This window comes from Hevea brasiliensis, chromosome 4, assembly GCF_030052815.1.
Source record: "Hevea brasiliensis isolate MT/VB/25A 57/8 chromosome 4, ASM3005281v1, whole genome shotgun sequence".
NCBI lineage: Eukaryota > Viridiplantae > Streptophyta > Magnoliopsida > Malpighiales > Euphorbiaceae > Hevea > Hevea brasiliensis.
In genome coordinates, this window is record NC_079496.1 from 10013208 (window position 1) to 10040533 (window position 27326).

Sequence of the window (27326 nt, forward strand, 5' to 3'; positions counted from 1 at the left end):
AATCTATATGAAATAGCTTCTATATGAAAAATTATAAATTAGCACGATGACATTACCTCGGCTATTATCAACATTTAACATGTAATGGCAAGTTAATTATTAATTTATTTATATGTATAATTGTAATTTTATTTTTATTTAAAAAAAAAATTGCTTTGTAGTTTCTTTTAATCACTACTGAGTAGTTATTATTTTATGAACCCATTTGTGTATATGCCTCTAAACCCTTATTTGCTTGACATCAGAGTGGAATATTTCTACATGAAATAGTAGGGCAGTAATATAATCTCTCGATATACACGGTCCCGCTAGTGTGGACCACAGGCTTGACTTGGATAATTGTCAGCCGTTGATCCATTCGAGGTTCAATGCAAGAGCTGGAGCCCCGCCCCGCTGTTTGAACAACAAAATCCCCAACCCTACGCCCACCATATAAAAACTCCGCAAATCACTGAATCAGTCTCTAAAACCCTTTCCTTCGACAGTTGATTTTTTCTTCTTTATTACCTCCAATGAACGGGCACCGTCCCCACTTCCGGCAAGGAGGCGGCGGAGGTGGCCGAGGCCGCGGCCAACCACCGCCATCGCTACCGTTACAATCTCCTCCTCTAAATATGGACCCCAATCTCGCCCTCCAAAACATTTACTTACAGAGCATGGCTAATGCTATGCTCCATGGTTTCGCTCCTCAACAAAACTACTTTCCTGTCCATCAAAACCCTAACTTCCCAATCCAAAATCCTTATTTTCCAATCCAAAATACCAATATCCCTCCTCCGCAGCAATTCTCCAACGGTTTAGCTCAACAACAGCAGGAACAACCTCCTCAGAACTCAGCTCAAAAAGGAGGTCAAAACTTGCCTTCTCCTCAAAATACAGAACAGTTGAAACAGAAAGGGCAAAAACACGAGAGAGGTGAGCGAGAAGTGGAGAAGGCGCAGCATGATTTAGCTCAACAACAACAACAGCAACATCCTCACAACTCAGCTCAGCAACAAGTTCAATACATGCCTCGTCAAAATACGAAAAAACACAAACGGAAAGAAACTCTTGAGAGAGTTGACCGAGCAGCGGAGAAGGCCTGGCAGGATCTTCTTGCGGCCGGAGAGAGTGTTTCAGCATGGAAAGTGTCGCAGGCTGCGCTTGTGACTCTGCAGGTTGACTCGTGGGACTCTTTGGGGTTTCGAATGCAGGAGGTGCCATCGCTGCACCGGCTTATTCTGACTGAAGGGAAGGTAATTACAATCTGAAGCGCTATTTTTTTTTTTAAAATGCGTTTGCCTGGTGAGAAATATTGGGAAAGAGCAGGAATAGTATTTGAGGTGTAGAACATTGAGATTTTCGTTTAAAAGTTACTTCATGAATTTAATTTGAGAAGAGAAGCATTTTTAGTTTTCTATTTTAATTTTCTTCTGGGCAGTGAATTCTTTGCTTGTTTGTTTACCTTTATGTTTGATAAAGTAATTAGTTTTGTTTTAACTATTTTTATTGTTTATGATAATAATAGAAAGCCGTAATGTCCATGTGACTGCTCTATTGAAATAAGCAAAACAATAACTTTTCATAAAAGTGAAAATGAAAGTTTATTGTTAGGAGTCGTGGCTGCTAAGAATCTGAATCAGGGTAGCTGAACAATATATTATGGTTGAAGACTTGGAACCAGCTATTCAGTTCTGCGATGTCAATTTCTTTTTTTCCATTTTGTTTGGACATCTTTTTCTTTGAATTATAGCTGCAACAGGATGTTGTTCTTAATTTGGTTTTGAGATCTGCAAAAAAAGATGGGAAATTAAAATTTTCAGAGCTTTTGCTCTTCTATTTCGTTTTCTGTAGGGAAGGCAGGACCTATTTGTGACGGAGGTGTGTGCAAATGTTTGGTTTTGGTTTATTTAGTTATCTATATTCTTTGAAAACAATATCGAAGAACTTTTAATACACACAGATGCACAGAGAAGAGATTATCATAATGTTCTATGCTCTAATATAATCTTTAGCATTCTGCTTTGTGGGTTTTGGGGAGGGTCTGATGTCTACACTCACCTCCTTGCATTGGTCTGAATCACAAACACACAATGAAGCAATCTTTCCAATGCACCAAGGCTCAAAGTGAGAGAGAGGCATAACAATGTTTTTATATAATCTTGGCTTTCTGCATAGGTCAAGGAGATTCACTCTCTCTTCCTTCCTTGCATTGATTTGAACTACTGACATTTAGATCACCATGGTTTTAAATCACGGTTGCAACCACGAATCCTGGTAACGGAAAAAGGCCGATATCGGCCGTAACGCAATGGTAATGGCTTGTTGCTACACAAATTTTTTTAAAAAATTTGCAAAGCTCATGAAATGGATACATATTTAAAGATATAATTATAACTAAGACATACAACTAAATAATAAATATAAATATATCAAATAAATACATTAAATTCATCATTCATAGACATCGTTAGTATTAATAAAAAAAAGCCAAAGATTATCTGCCAAATAAAATAATGGCCTTTACATAACAGCCATTACCTTTACATAACGGCCGTGACGGCCTTTACAGCTGCTATTTTAAAAATCTGTTATATAACAGCTTTAATGGTAATGCTGAGCTTATTTTCCTTTAAATAATGTAACGACTATTATTTAAAACCATGGATTACCACTGCACCAAGGTTCATTCTTTGTCTTCGCATTCGAATGCATACGAAAATCCTCTAGGTTTGCTGAAAAATCATGTAAGATGAAAAGAACAATAAAAAAAATTTTGAAGGATTTATATATTTAGACCAGAAGAAAAGGAATTCCCCTTGACCAATCGATGTTTTGTAATCATAATGTAGAAAACTTCAGGTTATTATCAGTTGAAAATGAGGGTGGATATACAAAAAGCAAAAGGTTCACAGGCCAAACAATTTTTAGGCTAGGTTCACTGATTTGGAAGCTTATTTGTTTTGGTTGAGTTTGTCTTTTCATTTTCTTTAAGTTCATGGCATAGTTTTATGTATGATTATATTTATATATTCTAACCAGCCGATTGAGATTTGAGATATATAACAGTATCTCAAATTTTGTGAACATTTTTTAATTCCTTCCTTTTTTTTGGCTTTTGGTTATTAGGTTAATGCATTTATTCATTGCTTTGTTGGGGTCCGGAGAATTACATCATTGTATGATTTGGAAGTGGCAATTTGCGAGAATGAGGGTATTGAGGAGTTTGAAGAACTGGAATTGGGCCCTTTGCTGCGACATCCACTAGTCTTGCATTATTTTTCAGTGAATTCTGATGCAACTGAAGTGTTGAAGATAACTACTGAGGACATTATCTTGAGCCTTCATGAGTACATGAGTACTTTTAGCAAAAAAGAAATAAATATTGATGAATTTCTGGATTTCATTGCAAAGAAGCAATCTGTCAAGGGAAAGGGAAATCTTGGTGTGCGTATTCAAGGCTTGGGGTGTGTATTCATGAATTATATTAAATTTCCCTCCTTTTATGTTCCTATAGTTTTCTTTGTATTACCTTTCCAATAATTTTTTGAACAAATTTTGAAATCAGATTTTGTTGCATTTTTAAAAGCATTTCTAAGAAATGGTTTATTGATTTGAGCTAATATTTCTCTTGTCTATCTGCAATTATCCTTCTGATAATTGCTAGTGAATCTTTTTGTTTTATTCAAGAACTAACATAGTGCTAACTTTCTCGCCCGCAGAATGCATATTTCTTTTATTAGGGAGGCCAAGAGATCTAAAAATAGTACTCTAAAGAAATGTCTGAAGACATTGAAAAGAAAATCTGAAGCCAAGACATCACGGAATGGATCTGGTAATAAATGCCGGAAACGTCCTCTTTTATCCACACAGAAAAAGGATCTGGATGAACGTTTTTCTGCCATGTCTCAGCGCGTTGAATCTTTTGCTTCAGCACACAAGGATTTCCGTGGAAAGCACATAAGATTTGATTCATCATGCTCAGAGGATGAAGAAAGTGATGATAGTACAAATGATGATAAAATGAATAGCAGTGATGAGGGGAGGCCCTTCTCATTGCAGAATGTCAATAGTACTGATAGGGTGAGTAGCTGTCCTTACCCGTCTGCAACCGAAGAAATGTCACGGCTGGGTTTGAAGGGTGAAATGGGTGGCCAATCTTCTCCACTTAGTAGCAGCTTGAGGCACAAAAGGTATGGTGGATCACGTAGAAAGAAAAGGAAATTGGAAGATGTAAGTTGCACTGCCTCTGCTCCCTCCAAATTGTGTAAACAAGAAACAGGGAAACACAATACTCATAAAATTGAAAATGACAATGATGCTGAGGAGGTCACCATCGTAAGTGAAGATGATATTTCAATTTCTGATAACTCCATGAGAATGTTTATCACAACCTGGAAGGAGGCATGCAAGGAGCACACTGTGGCTGAGGTAAGTTGATTTGCATTGCAAGCATTATAACAACACTCCTTGTGCCTGTGTTGATGTTGACTCTTACTCCTTAAGTTCTGTTCATGGAGTCTATGATAAATTTTTCTGGATTTACGTTATGTTCTTAACTGTTGGTAAGGAATGCTTTTATTTATGTGTGTGAGTTTGCAAAAAAGTTGACTCTGCGGGGCCATCTAAATTGCAAATATTTGAAGTCAAAAAACCTGTATGTGTGTGTAAATAATTGCAAGGGGCTTTCCTCATGTTGAATGACTAGGATATTGTTTACCATATGAATATTATTAAATCTAAAAGTAGTGCGATGATTTGGACATTGAGGAAATGTTCTCTGATTTATAAATTGTTTTTCTCTCGGTGTTTAAGTTTCTTCAAAGTTATAAAGCTCCAAGAAAACTGTAAAATTGAAAACTTTTCTCCTCGTCCTCCTCCTACTAATAACTTCTGTTCAGAAATGAGAAAAGATATTGAAGGGCATAAGGAGTTACTGACTGATCACTTATGGTGGGGTTGGGCATTCTAGAGAATGGAAGGGCTAGTGAGCTACATCTGTTTTTGTAGCTCAAGGTATAATGAACCTCCTGATGGAACCACGACCCAGAACACCCTGCATCCCAAAAGAAAAAAAAAATCATGGATAAGATCTGATTGTATACCCAGATGGATGATTTTATAAACAATAGTTTATTGGCTCTTCCCAAAAGGGTTTGTTGTTTTGCTGTGATATCAATTTATGTGGTTTATGCAATTGTGAGACATGTTAGACTACAAAGTTGTAGTAATGGTTTGTGGCTCTGTGGTTGCTCTTTTGTTTCTTGGTATGTTTATATTATCAGCAATAATTAGTATACAATTTCTAGTTATTGACTGTTTATGTGGATGTTGCATTGTAGGAATTCATCTTCTTTTTTTTTTATTTATTGATTTGTCATTAGAATATGTATTGCCTTTCTCACTATCTATCCTTTTGTGATTTTAGGTTCTCGAGAGAATGCTTCAGTTTTATAAACCCTCGAATGATAGGAAGGCTTCTCAACAAAGGAAAAAAATCAAGTCATTGTTTTTGTCCTACCCATGTATTGGATTACTCAATGTTGCTGTAAGTTAATTTGGTAGATTAATTATTTTAGTGATGGTGCATGAAATTCGAGTTTGTATTGAAGATGCTACTCGCAATCTGTTTGGTGAAAAAATTAGAGTGATTGCTTGTGTTTACTAGTTGCCGTGAGTCATTTGCTTCATGATTAACTCCTGTTGGAAATAACAATCAACTTCTGTGGTTCTTTTGTTTCACTGATTGTTCAAACAAGCAATTAGTGTCCTTAACATGGTTAGAGGTCTTAAATCTGAGGCTTTAATCTAGCTTTATCTCTGTATGCTTGATTGCTCCACCATCCTATTTTGTTTGTTTGAAAGGAAAAGGGGGATTAGAGATAGGAGGAAGGGGCTCATCCTTTGTTTGGTTGGTTAAAATTGTTGGTAATGAATGGAAAGGGGAGATTGTTCGTCTCCAAATCCAAAATGGAGGGATTGGAGAAAAAGAGGAGGGACCTTTGTCCTTTTTTTCAATTTTATACTTTATAAAACCTGAAATTACAAATCATATGTGTTTCTGTCCACATAACCTTTCCCTTGTTTAATATAACGAAAAGCATGGATGGTTTTGCCCTGTTTCCTTAACTTTCTGTCCTATCTTTTCTTCTGAATATCCCTCCTTCCAACCTTTGCGGTAATTTTTATGATAGTTGGTTGAGCAAGGATTGGTTAAGTTGAGGTAGGATTTGTTTGCTACAAAAAAAGGACCTATAGATTTTGCTGTACAAAATAGCATTGTCAGTCAAAATGTCCTATTAGATATGGTGGACTGGTTGCTTACTCAAAAAGAAAAACAATTATGGAACTAATAGCATATAGTTTATGGCTGATTTCTCAGCATTTTCAATGCTATTCTAATTCATGTGTTGTAGAAAACGCAACTACTGGAAAATAACTGGATTTTGTACCATTTGATGTATTATCATCTTGTTTCCACAGTAAGAAGTTAATGATTAGCAGTCAACTAACCAATAAAGATGTAAATGTTGTGGCCATGTGGGTTGGGAGTCTTTTTTTGTTCTAATTCTAAAATGTTATATTACAACTATAGGTTGCATTACTAGTCCTTGCACTAAATTTCTTTCAATTATTGTTGAATTCTCAAAAGATCATATGGAAATCGGAAATGGAATTTTCAAGATGTCTATTAATAATTTTTTCTTTGCTTAGAAAATTATGCTTGGTATGTACCACCCATCAAGATGTCTATTTAAGTTAAGTAGAACGAAGACAGAATACATACATTGCAAGTTCAGTGAAGGCCAAACTGGTGATAGGGAAGGAGTTAGTTTGAATGGAGTAGTACTGTCCCAAAGTAATCACTTAAAATATCTAGGCTCAGTACTTCAAGTAGATGGGGGATGTGAGGAAGATGTTAGTCATAGGATTAAAGCCGGATGGTTGAAGTGGAGACGTGCCACGGGAGTTTTATGTGATCGTAAGATTCTCAATAAGTTGAAAAGAAAATTTTACCGTACAGCCATACGACCGGCTATGTTATATGGTAGTGAGTGTTGGGCACTGAAAGAGTCATATGCGTCTAAGATAAGAGTTGCAGAGATGAGAATGTTAAGGTGGATGAGTGGCCATACTAGACTAGATAAAGTCCGTAATGAGAGTATTAGAGAAAAGGTAGGAGTAGTGCCAATTAAAGATAAGTTGAGAGAAAGGAGATTGAGGTGGTTTGGTCATGTGAAGCGTAAAAATACGGAGGCTCCAGTTAGACAAGTAGAGCACATTAGGTTAGAGGATAGAAAGAAAAAAAGGGGTAGACCTAAATTGACTTGGAGGAGAGTAGTACAACATGACCTAGAAGCATTACACATTTCTGAGGACTTAACTCAAAATCGTTTAGAGTGGAGAAAGCGAATCCATATAACCGACCCCAAATTTTTGGGATAAAGGCTTAGTTGAGATGTACCACCCAGCTTGCTCTTAAGATATGCAGTTAATAATACACTGACAAAAAAGAAAGGTTGTTGAATGGTGTTTTTTGGTTATAATAGTTGCATACAATATTTCCTTCTTCTATTTTGGTTTTTCATCAATTGTATTTTCTCATGCAATGTACGCTATTGTTGCTTTCGCTTTTCTTTATTAACGATTTCTAATTTAGTTTGAAAATTTTCAGCTACATAGCCACGCATTTTACCTGTAGTTACCAGTCAAAGAAAATTATTTAATTTTTAATTGAAAAATTAATATCATCAATTCAGATTTTCTAGTTCAATTAGGAAGTGTAGATTTTTATTATTTAGGAATTCTAATATTATTTAGGAATATTTAAAAAGTTCTTTTATGTTTAGAAATTTCTAGTATTGTTGGTTTAGTATTTTCCTATTTTGGGATTGCTCATATTACTAGTCTATAAATACTTATGTAATTTAGGTATTTTGGTAGAGTTATTGTTATTGATAATTGAGAATTAATAAATTTGAGAGCTTGATTCTTTTTCCTTTGGGGCGTCTTTTATTGCTTCTATATCAAAGATTCTATTTACATATTCGCAAATAGCAAGATTATAATGTTGCAAAGTGAAAAGGACCTTTTATTTTTTCGACTCTTTATATCCACAATTATTGTTATATTTTAGGGGATGACCTGTCCAATTCTTATATGCTGTGATGTATTCATTTGAGTTCTTTTTATGTACAAAGTTACTCTGTGAATTTTGCAGGTGACATCTATGAAATGTGGAATGTTGGATAGCATCTATGATACTTTCCAAGCCTTTACCCAACATGAATCGCCCAACACCCTTTCTGAATACGAGAGCATTGATGTTGAACCAGGTGAAAAGCAGAAACCAGTTGTCCCTGACCATAGTCTGCAGCAAACACGTGGTGAGTTATCTTAGCTTTTCACAAATGAGTCTTTACTGCTTTATAGTTGTATGGTTCTACTGCAATTTTTTGTCTACTGTTTTCCCCTTTTCCAAGGGTGCCAGTAGTCTTTCATCACATAATTTTTGTGTTCAAACATAGCTAGAAAGTGAAGTTTCAGGTGAAGAACTTAATGAAAGGGCAAACAGAAAATAATTGGCAGAGGGACTTATTAAGAATTTTTTGAGGGTCGTGGCATGGCTTGTTGGTAAGTATAGGGGCCTAGCAATCATTGGGGGTAAGATGGTTCTATGCTTTTTGTCAGTTTTTCCAACTCTTACAAGCAAAGAGATCAACATGACAATGGAGGGAACACAAAAATAAAAAAGGAAATGGTTTGCAGGATGAACAGAAAAAATAAAAAAGGATAAGGTCTACATGCTGTTTTGGACTTATTACTGATTTTAGATTGGGGTTTTTGAGTGATCCATGCTTTTTGCTTGATGCAAAGAGACAACTCTATTATTCTTTTCTCCTCATATGCATTTTTTTATTCATAGATAATTTTTTTTTTATAAGTATTGTATAATGGTGATTTCATTCTATGTTTCTTGTGTACAATTTTCTTTTAAACAATCAATGGACTTGCTTATTAATACGTCTAGCAGGTGTTACAGTTGAAGAAGTTCTGGGGAAAATTAATGAGTATTATGAATTTGATCACAAGTTTGTGAGTAATAGAAAATTTCTTCCAGAGGACAAATTTATTTCTGTGAAGAAGGTGTGCAGTTGTGAGTTCTGGCTGGTTGACCAATTTTGTATTAAGGAATTCAAGTCCCTTGGTTATGGGGAGTTTTTCATTTTCCTAGAGAAACATGCCTCTCTATTACCTACTGAATTACAGAAGCTCTTAGCTGGTGACACATGTGAAAAGTCTCCTGTGGAGGTTTCCCTGCTTCAGCATCAGTTGATGGTGTTAGTATCACAGGCTTCAAATAGTTTATGTGAGGGTGAATCTATCTCCAAGAAGATGATTTCTGCATTGCTTGTAAAGCAATTTCCTATGCTTAGTTTTAAAATTACGGAGAATGGATCAATCGAAGACTTCCTGCACATTGTAGGTGAAAATAAGAATAATGTGATTTCAAAATGTGTTGTGTTTTCTGCAACATTGTTAGAAAATCATCACATTGGAGATCCGTTAAAGGAAGATGATATTGTGGAAAGCACTGGAATAAGAACCAACAACGGCCAGAATGATTCTGCTACCTCTAAAAATGCAATTGAAGTTTTGCTTAGGGCACCTTTGTTATCTGATTTAAACTCATGGTCACATTGGGACCTCATATTTGCTCCTTCTCTTGGTCCTCTTGTGGGATGGTTGTTGAATGAGGTGAGTGCCAAAGAATTTTTGTGCTTGGTAACAAAGGATGGTAAGGTGATTCGAATTGATCAGTCTGCTAATGTAGATTCATTCTTGGAAGCTGCACTTCAGCGATCATCCTTCCAAACAGCAGTCAAACTGTTATCCTTGTTATCATTGGCTGGCGGGGAAAAGCATGTTCCTTTGTCCCTTCTAAAATGTTATGCACGCCATGCATTTGATGTCATTTTGAAGAATCATTTTGAAAATAAGGCAGTACAGGACAATAACAATTATTTATTGCTTGGAAAAATAGTTGATGAGGGTGCTAATAATTTAAGTGGTGAATTGCATAAAAACTCAATCCAAATGAATCAGGTGGTGCCTGTTGCTTCAAGATTTGTACTTGATTCTCTCGCCTATCTGCCTTCAGAATTTCGTGGTTTTGCAGCTGGTGTGTTGCTTTCTGGAATGCAGTCTGTGATTAAAGATGCCCCTTCAGCCATATTGTTTGAATGCAACCAAGAAGAACGTGTCATGCTTCATGAAATAGGGTTATCTATTGGCATAGTGGAGTGGATTGACGATTACCACGCATTTTGTTTAACTGGTACCACCGACTTGTTCACATCTTCTGAGCCGGCACACTTGGAAGCTGCTGGATCTGCAGTAAGCACAGGCTTGAGGTATACCCAAAATGTACTGGATAGGTCTTCTTGTGGTGATGGGGAAACAATTGTACATCAAGAAGATGTGCATAATGAAGCAGTTACTGAAACTAGTCTCACAATTCAAGATATAGTTTCCAGCAATGAAATTGGCATTGGTTGTGCAGAAGAATCATCTGAACTTGACAAACAGAAGGATGCAGCCCTGGTAATTGAATCTATCAGGAGAGATGAATTTGGTTTGGATCCGAATCTTTCATGCATGGAGAGCACCATGCTGAGAAAGCAACATGCTCGCTTAGGGAGAGCACTTCATTGTCTTTCTCAGGAATTGTACTCTGAGGATTCTCATTTTCTTCTTGAGCTGGTAAGTGAACTATCTTTCTTTTTCTTTTTGTTCTTTGTTGAATTCTGCATTGGAGTTCAATATATTTTTCTACTTAATGGTTGTATCAGGGAAATTTTTATATTGGCCTTCCTTTTTTATTTACCTCTTCTGTAGATTTTTAGGTAGTTTCTTTTAGTTCCTTTTCTTTGTTCTTTATTTTTCTTTGAGCAATAGAATTTCTTCATTATGCTAAAAAGATGTCTTGCTTTAGACTGTTTGTTTCCTGGAAAATATTTTTTTGGAAAACATTTTTGCATTTTGTGGCGTTTAGGTACCTTTGGAAAATTGGTTAACAAAAAATATTTTATTGGTTAAAGGGAAAACCAAGCCATAAAAGAGGATGCTATTACCTGTAAGGAACCATGTAAGAACATGCTCATTAGTCCACTAACCACTGCTGGTTATCCCTGGCCATCACTGGCCACTGATTACCTCCTTGGTTGCTCCAATGAGGCATATGTCTTGCTTTTACAGATTCTGGATGTTACATGGACTGGAGTAGAAGAACAAGATAAACAGTTTTTTGTTCATTGTTATAACAAAATATGGTTCATCATTTGTTGATTTGTTTTCCAGGTATCATCTATATTTTGCTGATACAATGTTATTGTGCGATATGATCTTAATCACATGCAAAATGTTGTGTCAGGTTCAAAATGCTGATGATAATATCTATCCTGAATGCGTGGAACCGACTCTTACATTCATTCTTCAAGAATCAGGTGTTATTGTTTTAAATAATGAGCGGGGCTTCTCTGCTCAAAATATCAGAGCTCTTTGTGATGTTGGAAATTCGACCAAGAAAGGATCTGGCACTGGATACATAGGGCAGAAAGGAATTGGCTTCAAATCAGTCTTTCGGGTATGTCCCCTCCCCTTTCCCATGCATGGGGCCAAAAAGCATCTCAGTTTGAAAGGGAGCATGATACTTCATCGGACACCAATAATGGAATATGGGAATGAACCAACTAAGTTTTTATCTAGTGATCAGTTCTGCATTTTGTATGCATTTTGTCATTTTGGTTTTACCTGTCTAAGATAAGAAATTAAAATGCTTAATAGTCTAACTTTTGGAGAAGGGATTTCTACCAGTTTTGCTTCCTCTGTTTGAAATTAAATCTTGAACTGCAATTTTCCCTAGAGATAGAAGCATGGACAACCATGTACCTGAGAATTTTGTAATCTCCTAGACTATTAGCTGCAAGCATGTTGATTTTACCTGGTGAAAATAGTTGGCTTGTCTCCTTATTTTTATTGTTATTAGCAATGTAGTGAGGCTGTTCTTTCTCTCTCTCTGTCCTTAAAGTTCATGTTTTATTCGCTCTAGAAATAAGAATGAAATCCAATTCTTGGAATTTGATTTCTTTTTTTTTTTTTTTAACACAAGAAATCCAATTTTTTATGATTTTTTTATATTTGAATAACTTGAATTTAGCTGAAAACTGCAACTGCTTCAAAATTTAAGATTATTTTTAAAATAACCATTAAATTCTTTGTAGTTATTTAAAAAATTAAATTGGAATAGGGTTCATGGGATTTGGATATTCATTTATATTCCTTGCAAAACAAACATGTCCCAAAAGAATCTTCTAATTAGCTACAATCTAAGAATAGGTGTTCCAACTTAGCAACGTTTTTTAATATGGCAATACCCATAAAAACACCAAGACATGGCTATATATTTTGTGCATCTGCAATTGGTATTAGTAAACATTTATATTCAACTGTGCTAGACATTTTTTTTCTCTTCTTTTCATTTTTTCAAAAGATGATGTTAAATGGCCATAGATGATATAACATCTCAAAATATAATTACTATTTTTTTGAGTTGCTTGACATGTATGCATGGAGCCCCTGTTTTTTCTATGTGCCATTTGGGTAATTTGAATTTCTTGAGGAAAAAAAAGTCACTGGCTAGAACTCTTGTATTATAGAATTGCAGTCTTAGTGAAGTCTGGTTATTCAAATATCATGGAGTATATGAAAAGAACAATAAGATTACTTTTTTTGCTTTGAATTGTTATTATTGTCTCAAGTTGAGAAATTTGGTAATTATTAATCTGGCTTTATTTTGCTTCTATAATAATTTTTCTAATGATTTTTTTTTTTTGGTCTTCTATCAGGTAACGGATGCTCCAGAGATTCATTCCAATGGTTTTCATATCAAATTTGATGTAAGTGAAGGTCAGATTGGTTTTGTTTTGCCCACAGTTGTACCTCCTTGCAATGTTGACTTGTTTAGCAGACTGGTGTTTGGGGAGACTGGTCAAATGGATAAGAAGTGTTGGAATACTTGTATTGTGCTTCCTTTCCGGTCACAGTTATCAGAAGGAACTGCCATGAAAATTTTTTCAGATCTTCATCCTTCTTTACTACTCTTTCTTCATCGGCTTCAGTGTATTATGTTTCGTAATGTTGTTAATGATTCACTTGTTGTGATGAGGAAAGAAGTTTTGCAAGATGGTATTATCAAGGTTTCATGTGGAAAAGATAAAATGACTTGGCTTGTTGCCTCTCAGAAGTTGCAGGCACGTGCCGGTCGTCCTAAAGTTCAGACAACTGAAATAGCTATAGCATTTACACTGGAGGAATCAGATAATGGGGATTACCATCCACGTTTGGACCAACAGCCTGTTTTTTCTTTTCTTCCACTAAGGACATATGGTCTGAAATTTATTCTCCAAGGCGACTTTGTTCTTCCTTCATCCAGAGAAGAAGTGGATAAGAATGATCCCTGGAATGAGTGGTTGTTGACAAAGTTTCCTGGTTTGTTTGTTAATGCAGAGAGATCATTTTGTGCTCTTTCTTGTTTTAGGGAGAATCCAGGAAAAGCTGTGACAGCTTATATGAGCTTTGTCCCACTTGTTGGGGAGGTGCATGGTTTTTTTTCTGCGCTTCCTAAAGCAATTGCTTTAGAATTACAAAGGACAAGCTGCCTCCTTCTGGAAGGGGACAATTGTAAGATGGTTCCTCCATGCAATGTTTTGAGAGGTTGGAATGAACAAGCTCGCATTCTTCTACCTGATGGCTTGCTTCAAGAACACCTTGGCCTTGGATTCTTAGATAAGAATATAGTGTTGTCTGATTCACTCGCAAAGGCACTGGGTATTGCAGAGTATGGACCAGAAATTCTAATAAAATTTATAGCTTGTTTATGCCATACAGAAAATGGCTTAAAGACAATGGGTTTTGGTTGGTTATCTTCTTTCCTAAGTGCTGTTTATATAATGTTTTCCCATTCTTCCGGATCAACCGATCTTATAGATAAGCTTCAGCGGATTCCATTTATTCCTCTTTCCGATGGTACATACAGCTCAGTTGATAGGGGTACAATTTGGTTACATTCTGATATTTTAAGTACTGGGTTTGATGGTGCACAGGAACTTGTGGCGTTTCCACAATTATATGTTAAACTTCAGACTGTAAATCCTGCCCTCTTTTCTGCATCAGCTGTTGATGGGACTTTAGTAGACAATAGTGCTAGGATGCTTCAGAAAATTGGTGTTCAACAGCTTTCTGCACATGAAATTGTCAAGGTTCACATTTTACCATCGATATCTGATTACAGAATCACAAATAGTGATGAGGGTTTAATGACAGATTATCTCTGCTTTGTGATGATACACCTACAATCTAACTGCTCTCATTGTTGTGTTGAAAGGAAGTACATTATATCTGAGTTACAAAATAAAGCTTATATATTGACAAATCTTGGATATAGAAGACCTGTTGAGACATCCATTCATTTTAGTAAAGAATATGGAAATCCTATCAATATAAATAAATTGGTTAATGTTGTAGATATGAAATGGCATGAGGTTGATATCACCTATTTGAAGCATCCAGGAAATGATTCACTCTTTAATGGGTTGATGAAGTGGAGAGGTTTTTTCCAGGAAATTGGTGTCACAGATTTTGTGCGAGTTGAGCCAATTGAAAAAGGTATTTCAGATTTATATCATACTGTTTCGAAGAATATAACATGGGATACAGAGCTCATTTCCCCTGGATCAGTAGTCAAAGATTGGGAATCCTATGAGTTAGTGCAAATATTGTCGCACTTGTCCATGAGCGGTGATAGGGAACGTTGTAAATATCTCTTAGAGGTTCTTGACACGCTATGGGATGATAACTTCAGTGACAAAGCCACTGGTTACTGCTTTTCAAAATCTAGTGTTGATGGCAGAACATTTAAGTCTTCCTTTTTAGGCAGCATCCACGATGTTCAGTGGGTGGTATCAAGCATAGATGATGAGCTCCACTACCCCAAAGATTTATTCTATGATAGCGATGTGGTACACTCTATCCTGGGTGGTTCTGCTCCATATGCTCTTCCAAAGGTTAGTATGATATTCATGTCAGGTGAATTTGAATCATGATTTGAAATTTCTTACTCTCTCTTGAACCACAAGGTCACCTGGTATTATATGCATGAGAATGAGAACTATAAGTACACAGTTTTCATTTGATTCTCCCCTTCCACAGTAAATTGATTGTGAGGATCCATTGGTGATATATCAAAGGATTTAATGCCTTCAATCAATTTGTGGGTTGTCATATAATGACTTAATGAGATCAAAATAAATTTGTTACTGCATTTTGAAAGAAACTGCGTATAATCTGTTACCTGTCATTATAGAATTAGTTATTGATGATGTAGGAAATAGTTGAAGCAAATGTTAAAATATGGTATACGTAGGCTGTCTTTTTGAAATGATCTGTTTTGCTTTATTATCTTTGAAACAGGTAAGAAGCACAAAGCTGTTGGGGGATATTGGCTTTAAGACTAAAGTTACTCTTGATGATGCCCTGGAAGTTTTAAGAATATGGAGGGAATCAGAGACCCCTTTCAAGGCCAGGTATTATAATACTTTTGTTATAAGAAGATACTTTTGTTATAAAAGGTAATGATGTGTCTTATGAACTTGAGGAAACGATGATATTTAACTTCTTTAATGTGCTTATGATTTCACATAATCCTTTTTTTTTTTTTTTGGGTACTGGATTATGTTGCCTTAAATTTAACTAAATATGATGCCTACGAAATATGTGAACCACTCAAAAAGATATCTTTATTATTATATTTTTTTGATAAGTTCGAAGTATTTGCTATATGTTTGTGTCTGCTTCATCCTGCTATTTGTAGTTTTCTTCCTGTCATTGAAATGACTTTTGAACATGCAGCATAACACAAATGTCTAAATTATACACATTTATCTGGGATGAAATGGCTGCTTCAAAGAAGAAAGTTTTAGAGGCACTGCTTTCCGTTTCATTTATTTTTGTTCCATATGAATCTGGTTCAAGGCACGAGGATCTAGTGTCCGGTGTATTCTTGTCTTCTGAAGAAGTTTATTGGCATGATCCAACTGGTTCTATCAACAACATGAAGGAGGTTCATCCTCAATGTGGTTTGACAGGTGTGCCTCAGCGGCCCTTAAGCAAGACGTTGTGCAATGTTTATTCAGGACTTCATGACTTTTTTGTTAAAGAGTGTGGAGTACACGAGATCCCTTCTTGCCGTAGCTATTTTGATATTTTACGTCAGTTATCAACTGTTGCTTTGCCTTCACAGGCAGCTAGTACAGTAAGTAACAAGTCTGAAGATGTTGAACTCATGAAGTTTTGCTGCAATCTAACCCGTACTGTTTGTCTTAGGTTTTCCAAGTCTTTCTGAAGTGGACTGATGGGCTGAAATCTGATTTACTCAGCTCTGAAGATATCATTTACATGAAAGAATGTCTTCTAAAAGTAGAATATACGATACTTCCCACTATACAAGATAAGTGGGTTTCATTGCACCCTTCATTTGGCCTAGTGTGCTGGTGTGATGATAAGAATTTGAAGAAGATCTTTAAGGATCTGGACAACATTGATTTCCTGTACTTCGGCAATCTTAGTGACTATGAGGAAGAGATGCTTCAAACTAAGGTCTCTGACCTGATGCATAATTTAGGGATTCCTGCTCTGTCAGAGGTAAGCATGAGCCCTTGACAATTGCCTACCTTTCTCTGTTTTTAAAACTGCTTTTTTTTAACTTGTCAATGAGTTATGTTTTATGCCTATTCCTCTTTACATATCGACTCTTACCAAGTAAAGCACAATCATTCTCGACTCATTTGGTCATTCCATTTCCACTTCACATCGATGACGTTAAACCAAAATTTCCTAAAAATGTCTATTGTTCTCATGTCATGTTTAGATTATTCCTAGAATCTTTCACTGGAAATTTTTATTGTCAATTGTCATATGTACTTTAAAAGATAAGTGTTATCTAAAATATTGACATTATTATAAAGGACATGTATTTGTGTGCTTTTAATGCTGTATCTTGATTGCTATGCATTGAACATAATTTGGTGGGATCAAATGGAGACTTTATGCTTACTCATTTTCTTCTGGGTGTGTTGTATGAATGTGTTCCCATAATAGTCAGGCATCTTTATTGTTCAATTAAACTGCATAGACTAATTCTAGTGTCGCAAATTCTAAAGTGTTCTTTATTAGTCCTTGTGTTGCGGTGCTAAAATTACTCACACTGGTATACTTGTATTTAGCTATATAACCATCATGGTATATTGCATGAGACTCTCTCTCTCTCTCTCTCTCTCTCTCTCTCTCTCTCCTTTTTAAAAGGTTGAATCAAGTGAAATTAGTCCTAGTCCTACATTCTGTGGATACGTAAAAAGGGTTGGAATGTCTAGATCGTAAATTTGAGCATGGATTGCTTGCTCAGTAACTAGCATGTGGGCTGCATTCAAGCTGATATATATGCTAAGCTGGACTTGAGCTCGAGCACTTGTATATCACTGCAAGTTTAACTACAAGTACTAATAACCAATACATGCCTACATGCATAAAAAAATATGCAAATTGATGCCACTTTCCAGAATGTGATCTTTTTCCTCCCCCCCTGTGACTGCATGCAATGAAATTTTCTTTTCTTTTGTTTTACAATTCGAGTGAGGAGCAGGAGGAGGAGGAGGAGGAGTGGGGTGGAAGGTAGGATGGAGGATGAATTGTTATTTAAGCTAACTAATGCAATTTTAGACACTTCCATTATCAAAACAAAAAATATGTTGCTATATGGTCAGTTTTAAAACCCTCGTTTAAATTTTCATGTAGGTTTCCTTTTCCCTTTTTTTTTCTTCTTTTTCTTTCAATTCTTTACAATGTTCTCTCTCTTCTTTATATCCTTTATACAGATTATAACTCGAGAAGCAATATACTATGGTCCATCAGACTGTAGCTTCAAAGCTGCATTGGTTGACTGGGCACTTCCTTATGCTCAGCGCTATATCTATAGTGTACACCCTGATAAGTATCTCCAATTTAAGCTGTCTGGATTGGATAATCTTGAGCAGCTAAAGATTACTGTTGTTGAGAAGTTATTCTACAGGAATGTGATAAAAAGCTGTGGCAGTGCATCTAAGAAGCGATATGAATGTAGCTGTCTTCTGCAGGTATGGAATAAATTCTCTCATTTATTCTTCTCGTTTTTCTGACATAGTGATTGTTTGATACCCATTAATTTCTTAAGCCAGCTGTGTTCCTTTATGACAAAGTCTTGAGAATATAGGAGATTTCTGCAGTATAGGAGTTTTATCCTTTTATGATGAAACTCATTCAGTGGGAGGAATCCTATGCATGTATCTGTTTTGAGAATCAGTAAACTGATCTTTGATAAAAATCTACTTTCGATCTACTAATACTGTCTTAACCTGCATAATTAGATTGCTTTTAATTTGATCTTCAGGGTAATACATTGTACACAACTTCGGAATCAGATTCACATGTGCTCTTTTTGGAGCTTTCTCGTTTGTTCTTTGAGGGTACTTCAGATTTACACTTGGCAAATTTCCTTCATATGATCACAACAATGGTAGAATCTGGCTCCACAGAAGACCAAACAGAGTTCTTCATTGTAAACAGCCAAAAGGTGCCAAAGCTTCCTGATGATGAATCTGCTTGGTCACTCTCATCTATTTGTACTTTGACAGAGAATGACGAATCACTTAAGATAGGTACTGCGTCAACAGCAATAAACGATCAGAAGATGTCTAAGTACAAGAGGAAAGTGGGAATCAGCTCAAATTGGCCACCTGTGGATTGGAAAACTGCACCAGGTTTTGGTTATGCTCGTGCAAATGGTTTTAAAACTCAGGCTGTTGTATCGCATCCTAGCAGTTCATGCAAGACTGAGGAGGATGATTCAGAGGACATTATCATTCAAACAGATACCTCGGTGCCAATTGAGATTGATACAGATTGGACTATAGAAGAGAACACGGCAGGATCAATTTTACCAGACTCTGAAAGTGTGGACAAACATTCTGCTCATGCTTGCAATCAGACTGTAAATTTGGATTTTGCATCTGACCCTGTTGGCTTAACTCTCATTGCTGATGTCCCTGAACTCAGGAGAGAGAAGTTGAACACTGGGACTGCTAATGCCGCACAATTACTGCTTACTGGAAGACTGGGGGAGCGTGTAGCTTTCAAATATTTAACTGAAAAATTTGGTGAGAAAGTAGTGAAGTGGGTTAATGAAGACAAAGAAACTGGGTTGCCCTATGATATAGTTATAGAGGAGGAGGAAAATAGGAAAGAGTACTTCGAAGTAAAAGCAACAAAATCTGCAAGGAAGGACTGGTTCATCATATCAATGAGAGAGTGGCAATTTGCAGTTGAAAAAGGTGATTCTTATAGCATTGCTCATGTGGTTCTTCTAAGTAATAATACAGCAAAGGTCACATTATTCCAAAATCCTGCAAAACAATGTCAGGCAGGCAAGTTGCAATTGGTTTTTATGATGCCAAGGCATAAGGAATCCACTGTCGTCTCCTAACTGGAGCTATTTTGCTGTATTTCTAACATGGACGAAGGATGTGCGTGATTGTTTGACCTCACCATTTTTTTTTCTTTTTGGTGCAATTGGCATTAACTATGATTCAAACTCAAATCTCACAGTTTGATGACCACCGACCACTGATCTAAAGCTTGTTGGTTGTCCTTACCTGTTATTGATTGATTTGATTTGATAGGAACGGTTTAAAAAGTTGAGCCCGCCTGTGTAATTTTCGTTAGATGCAGTACACTTTCTGACAGAACGCTTCAATCCGACTCTGCATAAAGTGCTTTGCTGCTGGCTATTGTCAAGGTCTGTTCAGTGATATTATAAGATATTTCCAGAGGAAGTATAGTCCGGACTGCCAGGCCTTTTCCTGTTGTATTCATTGGAAGACAATTTTAACACTTTGTATATAGATAGAGAGAGAGAGATACATTTCAAAGGTAATTTACTCTCTAGTTCTTGGTTTTATCATTATTAATATTTTTCATTCTTGTATTTTAAAATGTGGACTTTAATTTGTATAATTTAATTCTTTAAACAATTAAGTCATTTCGTTAATTTTAACCGTTAATTATATATAAAAATTAAGTTCAACCTTTTGCCCCTCCTACACTGTTTTTCTCACACCCACCCCTCTGAACTCCTCTATCCTTTTTCTCCCTCAAACTCCTCTGCCCTCCCCGAGCACTTGCCCCCCTTCTCCCGGCATCAGAATCATCCCCCTTTCCCAACTCTACGAGCTTTTGGGGAAGAGGACCATTAGGGTTTATTAGGGGGCATAGGAATCAAAGTTGAATTTCTTACACCAATTGAAGAGCAATTAATTTAGAAGTTGGAGATGGTATTGAATAATTTATTGATAGAGCTAGAAAACAAGTAGCTATGGTTTCTATTTTTGATTACTTGTGTTATGCTTCAGAACTTGAAGGCTTCTGTTTGAATTTCGTAGAATGAAAGTATGCAATTTGATGAGATTGAGAGGGTGAAGTGGTGGGTGTTATTGGAAGGGCCGTTGGACTGGGGTTGTTTTAACGATAATAATCTTATGTGGTTCAAATAGAATTGGAATCGTAGAATTTGGAAACCAGTTCTCGAGTTCAGTTTCAGCGACTACCTGGACAACGTTTGCACCAGAAAAATCTCTACTGGAGATATTGAAAGTTGTGAAATTTGAAAATAAAATCCTAATTGCTAATTAAAGTGATTATTTTAATTAATATCTCAAGGATTGAATCGGCCAAAAATTTAAATTAATATCCCAATTGATGATCAAAGAAAGAAATGGGCAGAGAAAGATGGATGAGAGAGTCAATAGAAGAGAGAGATTGGGAGGGAGGTATAAGCAGACCTGCCACTAACTAGTTCTAGTTTGAATCGGTCAATTATAGTTGATCTGATTTAAATTAAACTTTTTTTAACTTCTTAAATAAAAAGGTGATCCGGTTAAAAATTATTTAGTTTAATTTGGATTTATTTACCATTCAATTTAAAGATGTGTTTATCAGTCCGATTTAATTCAATTCTTTACCTATTTTTAACCGGGCCTCGGTATAAAAATATTATAGAAATGAAAATTTCTTTTATATGACCTGATAGGTAATATATTAAAATAGATAAAAAGACAAAAATACTGAACAAAAGCAAATTATTAGGACTAAACTAATTAATAAATTATCCTATTACAGAATTATACAGCCCTGAAAGATTCTAATCCGGCGCATGTGTTGCACGATTACTGTTGTGGAATCGACCATTTCCAGTCCACTGTTCCGTACCAATCCAAACTTTTCTTGTTTGATTAAAGCTAAGGTGTCTCTTAAGTGAATACTTTTGTTCTTATAATTACAGAATCATTTCCAACACGAATCATACAGTATAGAAAAGTTATCAACATTCAATATGCTATTTTTTCAACACTCCAAGAGGAATAAAGATGACAGCTACAAATCCTATTTATTAATCCAATGTGCAACTTTTTTTTCCATTGCCCAATTCAATTTCAGAATTCAATTTCAGAATTGATTTGTCTAATTATCCAAACTAGAGAGGCGATATGTATGATTTGAGCGTATCTAAGAGGTCTTTAATATACTTACAGTTCATTTTTCAGCAAGCATAAAGTTTCTCAGATGCTTTATTCAAACTGCTGTCAATTGATTCTCTCATATGAGCACACATGAATTGCAACTTGACGCATTTCACGCTATCCATGTTTAATCACAAAACAAATACATCAAGCATACATTTTCAAGTTTGGAGAATGAAGGACCTATTTGATCTGAAATTAATATATGGTACACTGACCATACATTTTCTTTCTAAGCAAAACCACTAGTTATACAACTTCAATTAACCAAAATCCAACTGATGATCTCAATATTCAACTACCATTTACATCCACTTAAAAGAAAAGAAAAAAATTGACCGCTATTGCTTGTTCATCTGCCAAAACCATATATCTACCTCCAAATGAGGGATAGCATCTCTCACTGGGTCTTCGGTTTTTCAACCTTAACATATGGGAAAAAACCCATGAAGTGGACAACTTTTGGATTCCACCCTAACTGTTGAGCACGGCAAAACATCAGGAAAGTGTTAGCAAAATATGAATTGAAGCCCATGAAGACATGCCATAAAGCATGTCCCTGTGGGTTGAAGTACCACTGAGAAATATCACTGCAGAGAATGCGATCCAAGAGCCAACAAAGACTCCCCAAGAATATGGTACCCACATATAATTTTGCAAGCCGCTTTGCGGACACATCCTTTGTGTAAATGTAGTATTTGTACATCCGGGGTATGCAGAGAAGACAAAGGATTGCATAGTGCACCTTAAAACCAATTCCAAAACGAACCAATGCATGAAAAACTGCAAATGCAGCCCCGTATAAGAACAAGAAGGTGGGCATTGTACTACGGTAGTGCCAATCTGGAGAATAAAGGATGTAGAAATACAAAAGCATTTCCCAAACCATTGGTGTTTCATCACCTTGTTGTTGCCTGACCAAATGTTAAAAAATACCTTGAATCAACATATTTTTACCATCAACAGGGGAAAAAAAAAAAAAAACAAATAGTCAAGTCAATGGAAGTGTAACAGAGAGGCAGTGAATTAATTCCTAGATATATTTCTACAATAGATTCATTGTGTTTGCACTAATACGGCAAAAGCGTTAGAAAATTAAGCCCCAATACCTCCAATTAATGCTAAATCTAAAAAAGGCATTGCAAAAATTAAATTTTGTTACTACATGATATTCTTTTTGAGAACAAAATCAATGTCAATCTTGTCTGATACTCAAAAAGAAAGAGCAAGCAACTATTAAAGAAAAAAGTATTGGCTGTAGAAAAGTAAATACTTCATCTCCCAAGCTTAATTAGATACTCAGTTCCATAAAATCATAGAGATGAACAATGATGACAAACCTAAATACCTTAAAACCTACCCTAGCACCCACAAGGTGTTACAGAGTCATCCAACCACCATTCCACTCAAGCTTCATTTAAATTGTTCTATGCTCTTCTAAATTTAGGGTAGCATTATTGCTAGAGCCATTTTTGTTACAGTAATTTGACATAATTGACTCTTCTATTTAATCAAAATGAAACTGTAATGTTGCATACTATAGGAAAAAATGGTTTGTTTCCATAAAATTCAATTTATAGTCTTCTTAATCAATGGCATCTCATTATGCCATTGTTAATGCTGGACACTAGAATTAAAATTTCCAAGGTAATTTTTATTATTATAATAACGAATCTCCCATTAGTTTGCAGAACACGAGGAAATTACTAATTCTACAGAATTGCTAGTTAAACTTGTTATGGCCTATGAACACGGCATAGGCCTCTTGATTTCAAAGAGGAAATTAATCAGTTCGTTGGAATTGCTAGATAATCCTGCAATGGCCTATGAACATAGTATGGAACTGTCAGTTTGAAAGCTTTAATGGCTTGAGTTTAGGGCCCTATTTAAGTATAATGAATAATGGCTTGATTTTAGGTCCTCAATTCATTTGCTTAGAAAAATGAAATGAGATTTCTGGCAAGAAAGAGAAAAAGAAAATTCCAATTTCTATTCTAAAAAAATACCTTCCAATATAATTTTAATCAATAATGGCAATTAAGTCAATTCAATATTCTAAAAAAAATTAATGCTCTGGCCTAACCAAAATGACTCTAGCAATAATGCTACACCAAATTTAATTCATCAACCAAAAACCCTTAAACACATACATCAATTTATTAACACGACCAAAAACTGAAGAAAACTCCACTTTTTTTAAACTTTCTATTGGGAAGGGGAACACCATACTAACAAACAAAAATGATTTGGTAAGAAACCAAAATAACTATGAAATATCTCTTCAAGGGTAAAAATGAAGATGCAAAGTTGAATAGTCCTCAATTTTTCCTTTACCTTAGTTAGGGAATTACAATCTTCATCTACAAAAATATTTATGTTGCATATAAGTATCTATCAATGCACACTATCTAAAAGGTCTGGAAAGCAGCAAGAGAAGGCTGTCATGTATAAACCTAGAATCGACTGATATATCAGAGTAGCTACCTAGAAGCATTTCTTGCACCTTTGCTTCTTGCAAATTTCAATACAGATCTTTTTGAAGTCCCTAGCTCAATAAAGAAACTCTGAAAGAATGCACAAATTTCCTTCCTAATGACTAAAGAAGTAGAAGACTTTCTCAAACAAGAAAGTTGACTTTATCTTTTCACATTCTAACTTCGAAGCACATACGTACATAGTTCTAAAGGACTCCTAAGCCATAAAAAATAATTAGTGAACCAGTTGAAAGAAATTGATGAACCATATTAAATGATGCAGAACACTTACATGCGTTGTAAGGTGCTGTGGTACAGCATGCTTCCAATGGCAAGTATCATATTAGATATGTTAAGTATGCTAAACCTCTTCTCAAAACGTTGTCTTAGGGCATTTATGAGGCCAATGAGCGCCAACAGAATGCTTGGGATATTTGATATTGTATTGAAGAACTCTGCAATATAAGAAGAATAGACATAATTTTTCTCACACCAATCAGCAGATGTTACAGGACCCCAGAAACTTGATATTCCATCTGCCATTCTTTAATATATATGCCCAAGATGTATAATAAATAAATTGATGCACCTTCTGCCAAGATTTTGCTGAGGTCATAACCTGCAATATATGCACAGCAAGGATGAGATAATAAACTTCAATTGGAAGGAACAACTGCTCACTTTGCATATTAAACCAGGTGTGATTGAGCTATAACCATCAGCAAAAGTGAGAATAAATTTGATGACTACACTTAAAACTAGTCCAAAGCATAAATGCCACAAACCTTACAGAAACTACTATTAAAAAGGCTCATAACAATAACTCAAAACAATGCAAAGTTTTCACAATCTGTTCTGAAGACATATTTACACAAAAATAAGAAAAGAAATTTTAATCTCATTAAATGGACCAAGAGAATTTAAGATATCATGTTTCAAAAGAAAACAAAACGCTGATAAGTGAAGAAATAATGTTAAGTGCCATTTAGTTAGCAAAAATAATAGCATGGAAAAAGGTGTACAAAATAATGGGTAATGAAAGTTTTTTCTTTCGTAATTTATTATCTCCCATTCCCTTATTCTATGTTACCAAACACGTAAACACTCAAAAGGACTGAAGGCATGATCCTGTGACCTCTCCTTCCAGATAATTGGAGAAGCCTAAAGGGCATAAAGGAGGCACAGCGATATGCAAAAGCAAAGGAATCATTTACAAGTTAGAGAATCCACAGAAATGCACATCAGAAAACTTCTAACACGTTTTTAAAAGATAGCAGATTTTATTTCATGACCTAAGCCAAAAAATAAATGATATTTTTTGCTATAAAATTGCAAAATAATGGGAAAACTTCCTCATGTCAACCATGTTAAATATTAGCAGCATGAAAGAAGACAACTAAGTCATCAAACATAGGTCAACAGAAGATCAGAAATCCAAGCATGGATGACCATTTACTAATCCTCTAACTATTATAATCAGCAAATTAAGTTGATTTAGTTCATCATATAGGTCCAGATCTCCAAAAAAGAAAAAGCCAATTACCAGCAACTTCTTTTCATTAAATTATCCAGGGTTAAAGGAATTCCCAACAGGCTCCCATGCAAAAAATAGAACTTCTGTGGGCAATTTTGCCTTTCAAAACTTTAAACAAAATGTGCAAATCGCTCTATCTCAAATAAAGAATTCCAAATCACTATTCCACTCTTACATTAGAATGCCAGTTCACAATACCATCACCATCGTGAGCTATGAGAAAAAAAAAAATGTTCATTTAATGAGGAAGTTCACACACCAAGAACCATGCCAAAAATAAATCAACCATCACCAAGTTGAAAATGAACACAATTAAGTAAAAACTCCTCCTAATATGATACCATAAACCTAACCTCTCTTGTATTTAACCATAGTTAAAGTGTTAAACCCCCTCCGATAATACAAGTTTCCACCAAAAATCTACACAACGCCCTGAACGGAAATAACTCTGGTCTTCAAAAGCGAAAAAGTTAGAAAACTAATTACTAACAATTTAATGTCTGATGAAATGTTTATTTTTTATATTTAGGTGTTGCATCTATTCTGGGGCATTGATTAATAGTTAACAAATCAATTTCGCATGGCAATCTCCATAAATGGCAAACATTGATTAGAGACATTGTAAATAGGCAAAGAAATTTCAATACAACACAGAGATCAAAGAAAATACATTTATAGTCTATCAAAGAAAAACCAACATCTAAAGAATCATAACAACATGCCCAATCGGCAAACACAAGGAAGCACATTTAACATAAACAATTGATCACATTTTTTCAGCCATATATACATGAGCGACACCTATTACCAGCATTAGCACCATGCAAAGTCAACTTATGCAATGCCAATTGGCAAGCAAGTGCAACATCAACTAAAAATCTACATCATTCATCTCTTAATGCAGGAAAAATAAAACGCAAATCAATGTACTTCTAAATCAGCCTACGACGCAAACACCGCAACCGGCCACCACCATCACCACCGTTACTTCACTACACAAGGCCGACAAAAAGAAGAGAACGTACGAACAAAAAACACTTAGCCATTACTCGCATCAAAAAAAAAAAATCTGATATAAGAAAAAAAAAAGAGAATCATGTTAGAGAGAGAAACTAACCTTTCGCGGCCAGATCTATACTGCAAAAGGTGCAAAATTTTCTCTGGTTTTCCTATCTGCGTAGGATTTCTCTTTCCTACAGCAAAATAGAAGAAAATAGGGCAAAAAGAATTCGTAAATGGTGGGAATAATTTTTAGGGTAGTACAGAGTAAGCGCGTAGCGAGGGAACCTATACATAACACGTGCGAACTTTTGAGAACGTGTATGATATTTTACACCGTTGAATTAAGTTAGCGAGTGGTTGGGATTGCTTTTGTTGAGGCGCCTCTGCGCGGTGGTCCACGTTGGATCATGCTTGCTTTTCATGTTTTCGGGATCTGCTTTTGCAGTGCGTTAATGGTCGCGTGAGATATACATGTTTGAATTTTCATTTTTTAAAAGAAAAAATTGTATAATGAGTTATATAATGAAAATGAAAAATGAATATTGAATAGGAATAGGAATATGCCGAGATAACTTTTTAGGCTCTTAATTCAAAATGGGAATTACTATTTAA

General features: G+C 35.5%; 2 protein-coding genes across 5 annotated transcripts; one reads left to right on the forward strand and one right to left on the reverse strand.

The window, feature by feature from the left end:
• Positions 1-424: 424 nt before the first annotated feature.
• On the forward strand, positions 425-20113 carry LOC110648550 (protein NO VEIN). 3 transcript variants are annotated; one of them, XM_021802828.2, is made up of 13 exons: positions 425-1235; positions 3109-3446; positions 3702-4410; positions 5408-5527; positions 8201-8366; positions 9011-10743; positions 11414-11626; positions 12888-15104; positions 15511-15623; positions 15949-16351; positions 16423-16740; positions 17970-18227; positions 18521-20113. In XM_021802828.2, exons 1-13 carry the CDS (start codon positions 513-515, stop codon positions 19610-19612), a joined length of 8403 nt encoding a protein of 2800 aa, XP_021658520.2. In that variant the 5' UTR covers positions 425-512; the 3' UTR covers positions 19613-20113. The 3 variants fall into 3 exon arrangements, with proteins under 3 accessions (XP_021658520.2, XP_021658522.2, XP_021658521.2); XM_021802830.2 differs by having other exon boundaries at positions 9023-10743; XM_021802829.2 differs by having other exon boundaries at positions 426-1235; positions 9014-10743.
• Positions 20114-21799: 1686 nt separating this feature from the next.
• On the reverse strand, positions 21800-27140 carry LOC110648549 (alkaline ceramidase). 2 transcript variants are annotated; one of them, XM_021802827.2, is made up of 4 exons: positions 26830-27140; positions 26643-26704; positions 24471-24797; positions 21800-22618 (listed from the first exon to the last, which is right to left on the reverse strand). In XM_021802827.2, the coding sequence occupies exons 3-4, from the start codon at positions 24719-24721 to the stop codon at positions 22105-22107; spliced, it is 765 nt and encodes a 254-aa protein (XP_021658519.2). In that variant the 5' UTR covers positions 24722-24797; positions 26643-26704; positions 26830-27140; the 3' UTR covers positions 21800-22104. The 2 variants fall into 2 exon arrangements, with proteins under 2 accessions (XP_021658519.2, XP_021658518.2); XM_021802826.2 differs by lacking the exon at positions 26643-26704 and having other exon boundaries at positions 26830-27136.
• Positions 27141-27326: the final 186 nt, after the last annotated feature.

Coding starts and splice junctions, on each gene's coding strand:
- LOC110648550 (XM_021802828.2), top strand. CDS start 513: ATGAACGGGCACCGTCCCCACTTCCGGCAAGGAGGCGGCGGAGGTGGC. Junction 3,447..3,701: donor GTGCGTATTCAAGGCTTGGG/GTGTGTATTCAT, acceptor TCTCGCCCGCAG/AATGCATATTTCTTTTATTA. Junction 18,228..18,520: donor AATGTAGCTGTCTTCTGCAG/GTATGGAATAAA, acceptor TTTGATCTTCAG/GGTAATACATTGTACACAAC.
- LOC110648549 (XM_021802827.2), bottom strand. CDS start 24,721: ATGGCAGATGGAATATCAAGTTTCTGGGGTCCTGTAACATCTGCTGAT. Junction 22,619..24,470: donor CACAGCACCTTACAACGCAT/GTAAGTGTTCTG, acceptor ACATTTGGTCAG/GCAACAACAAGGTGATGAAA.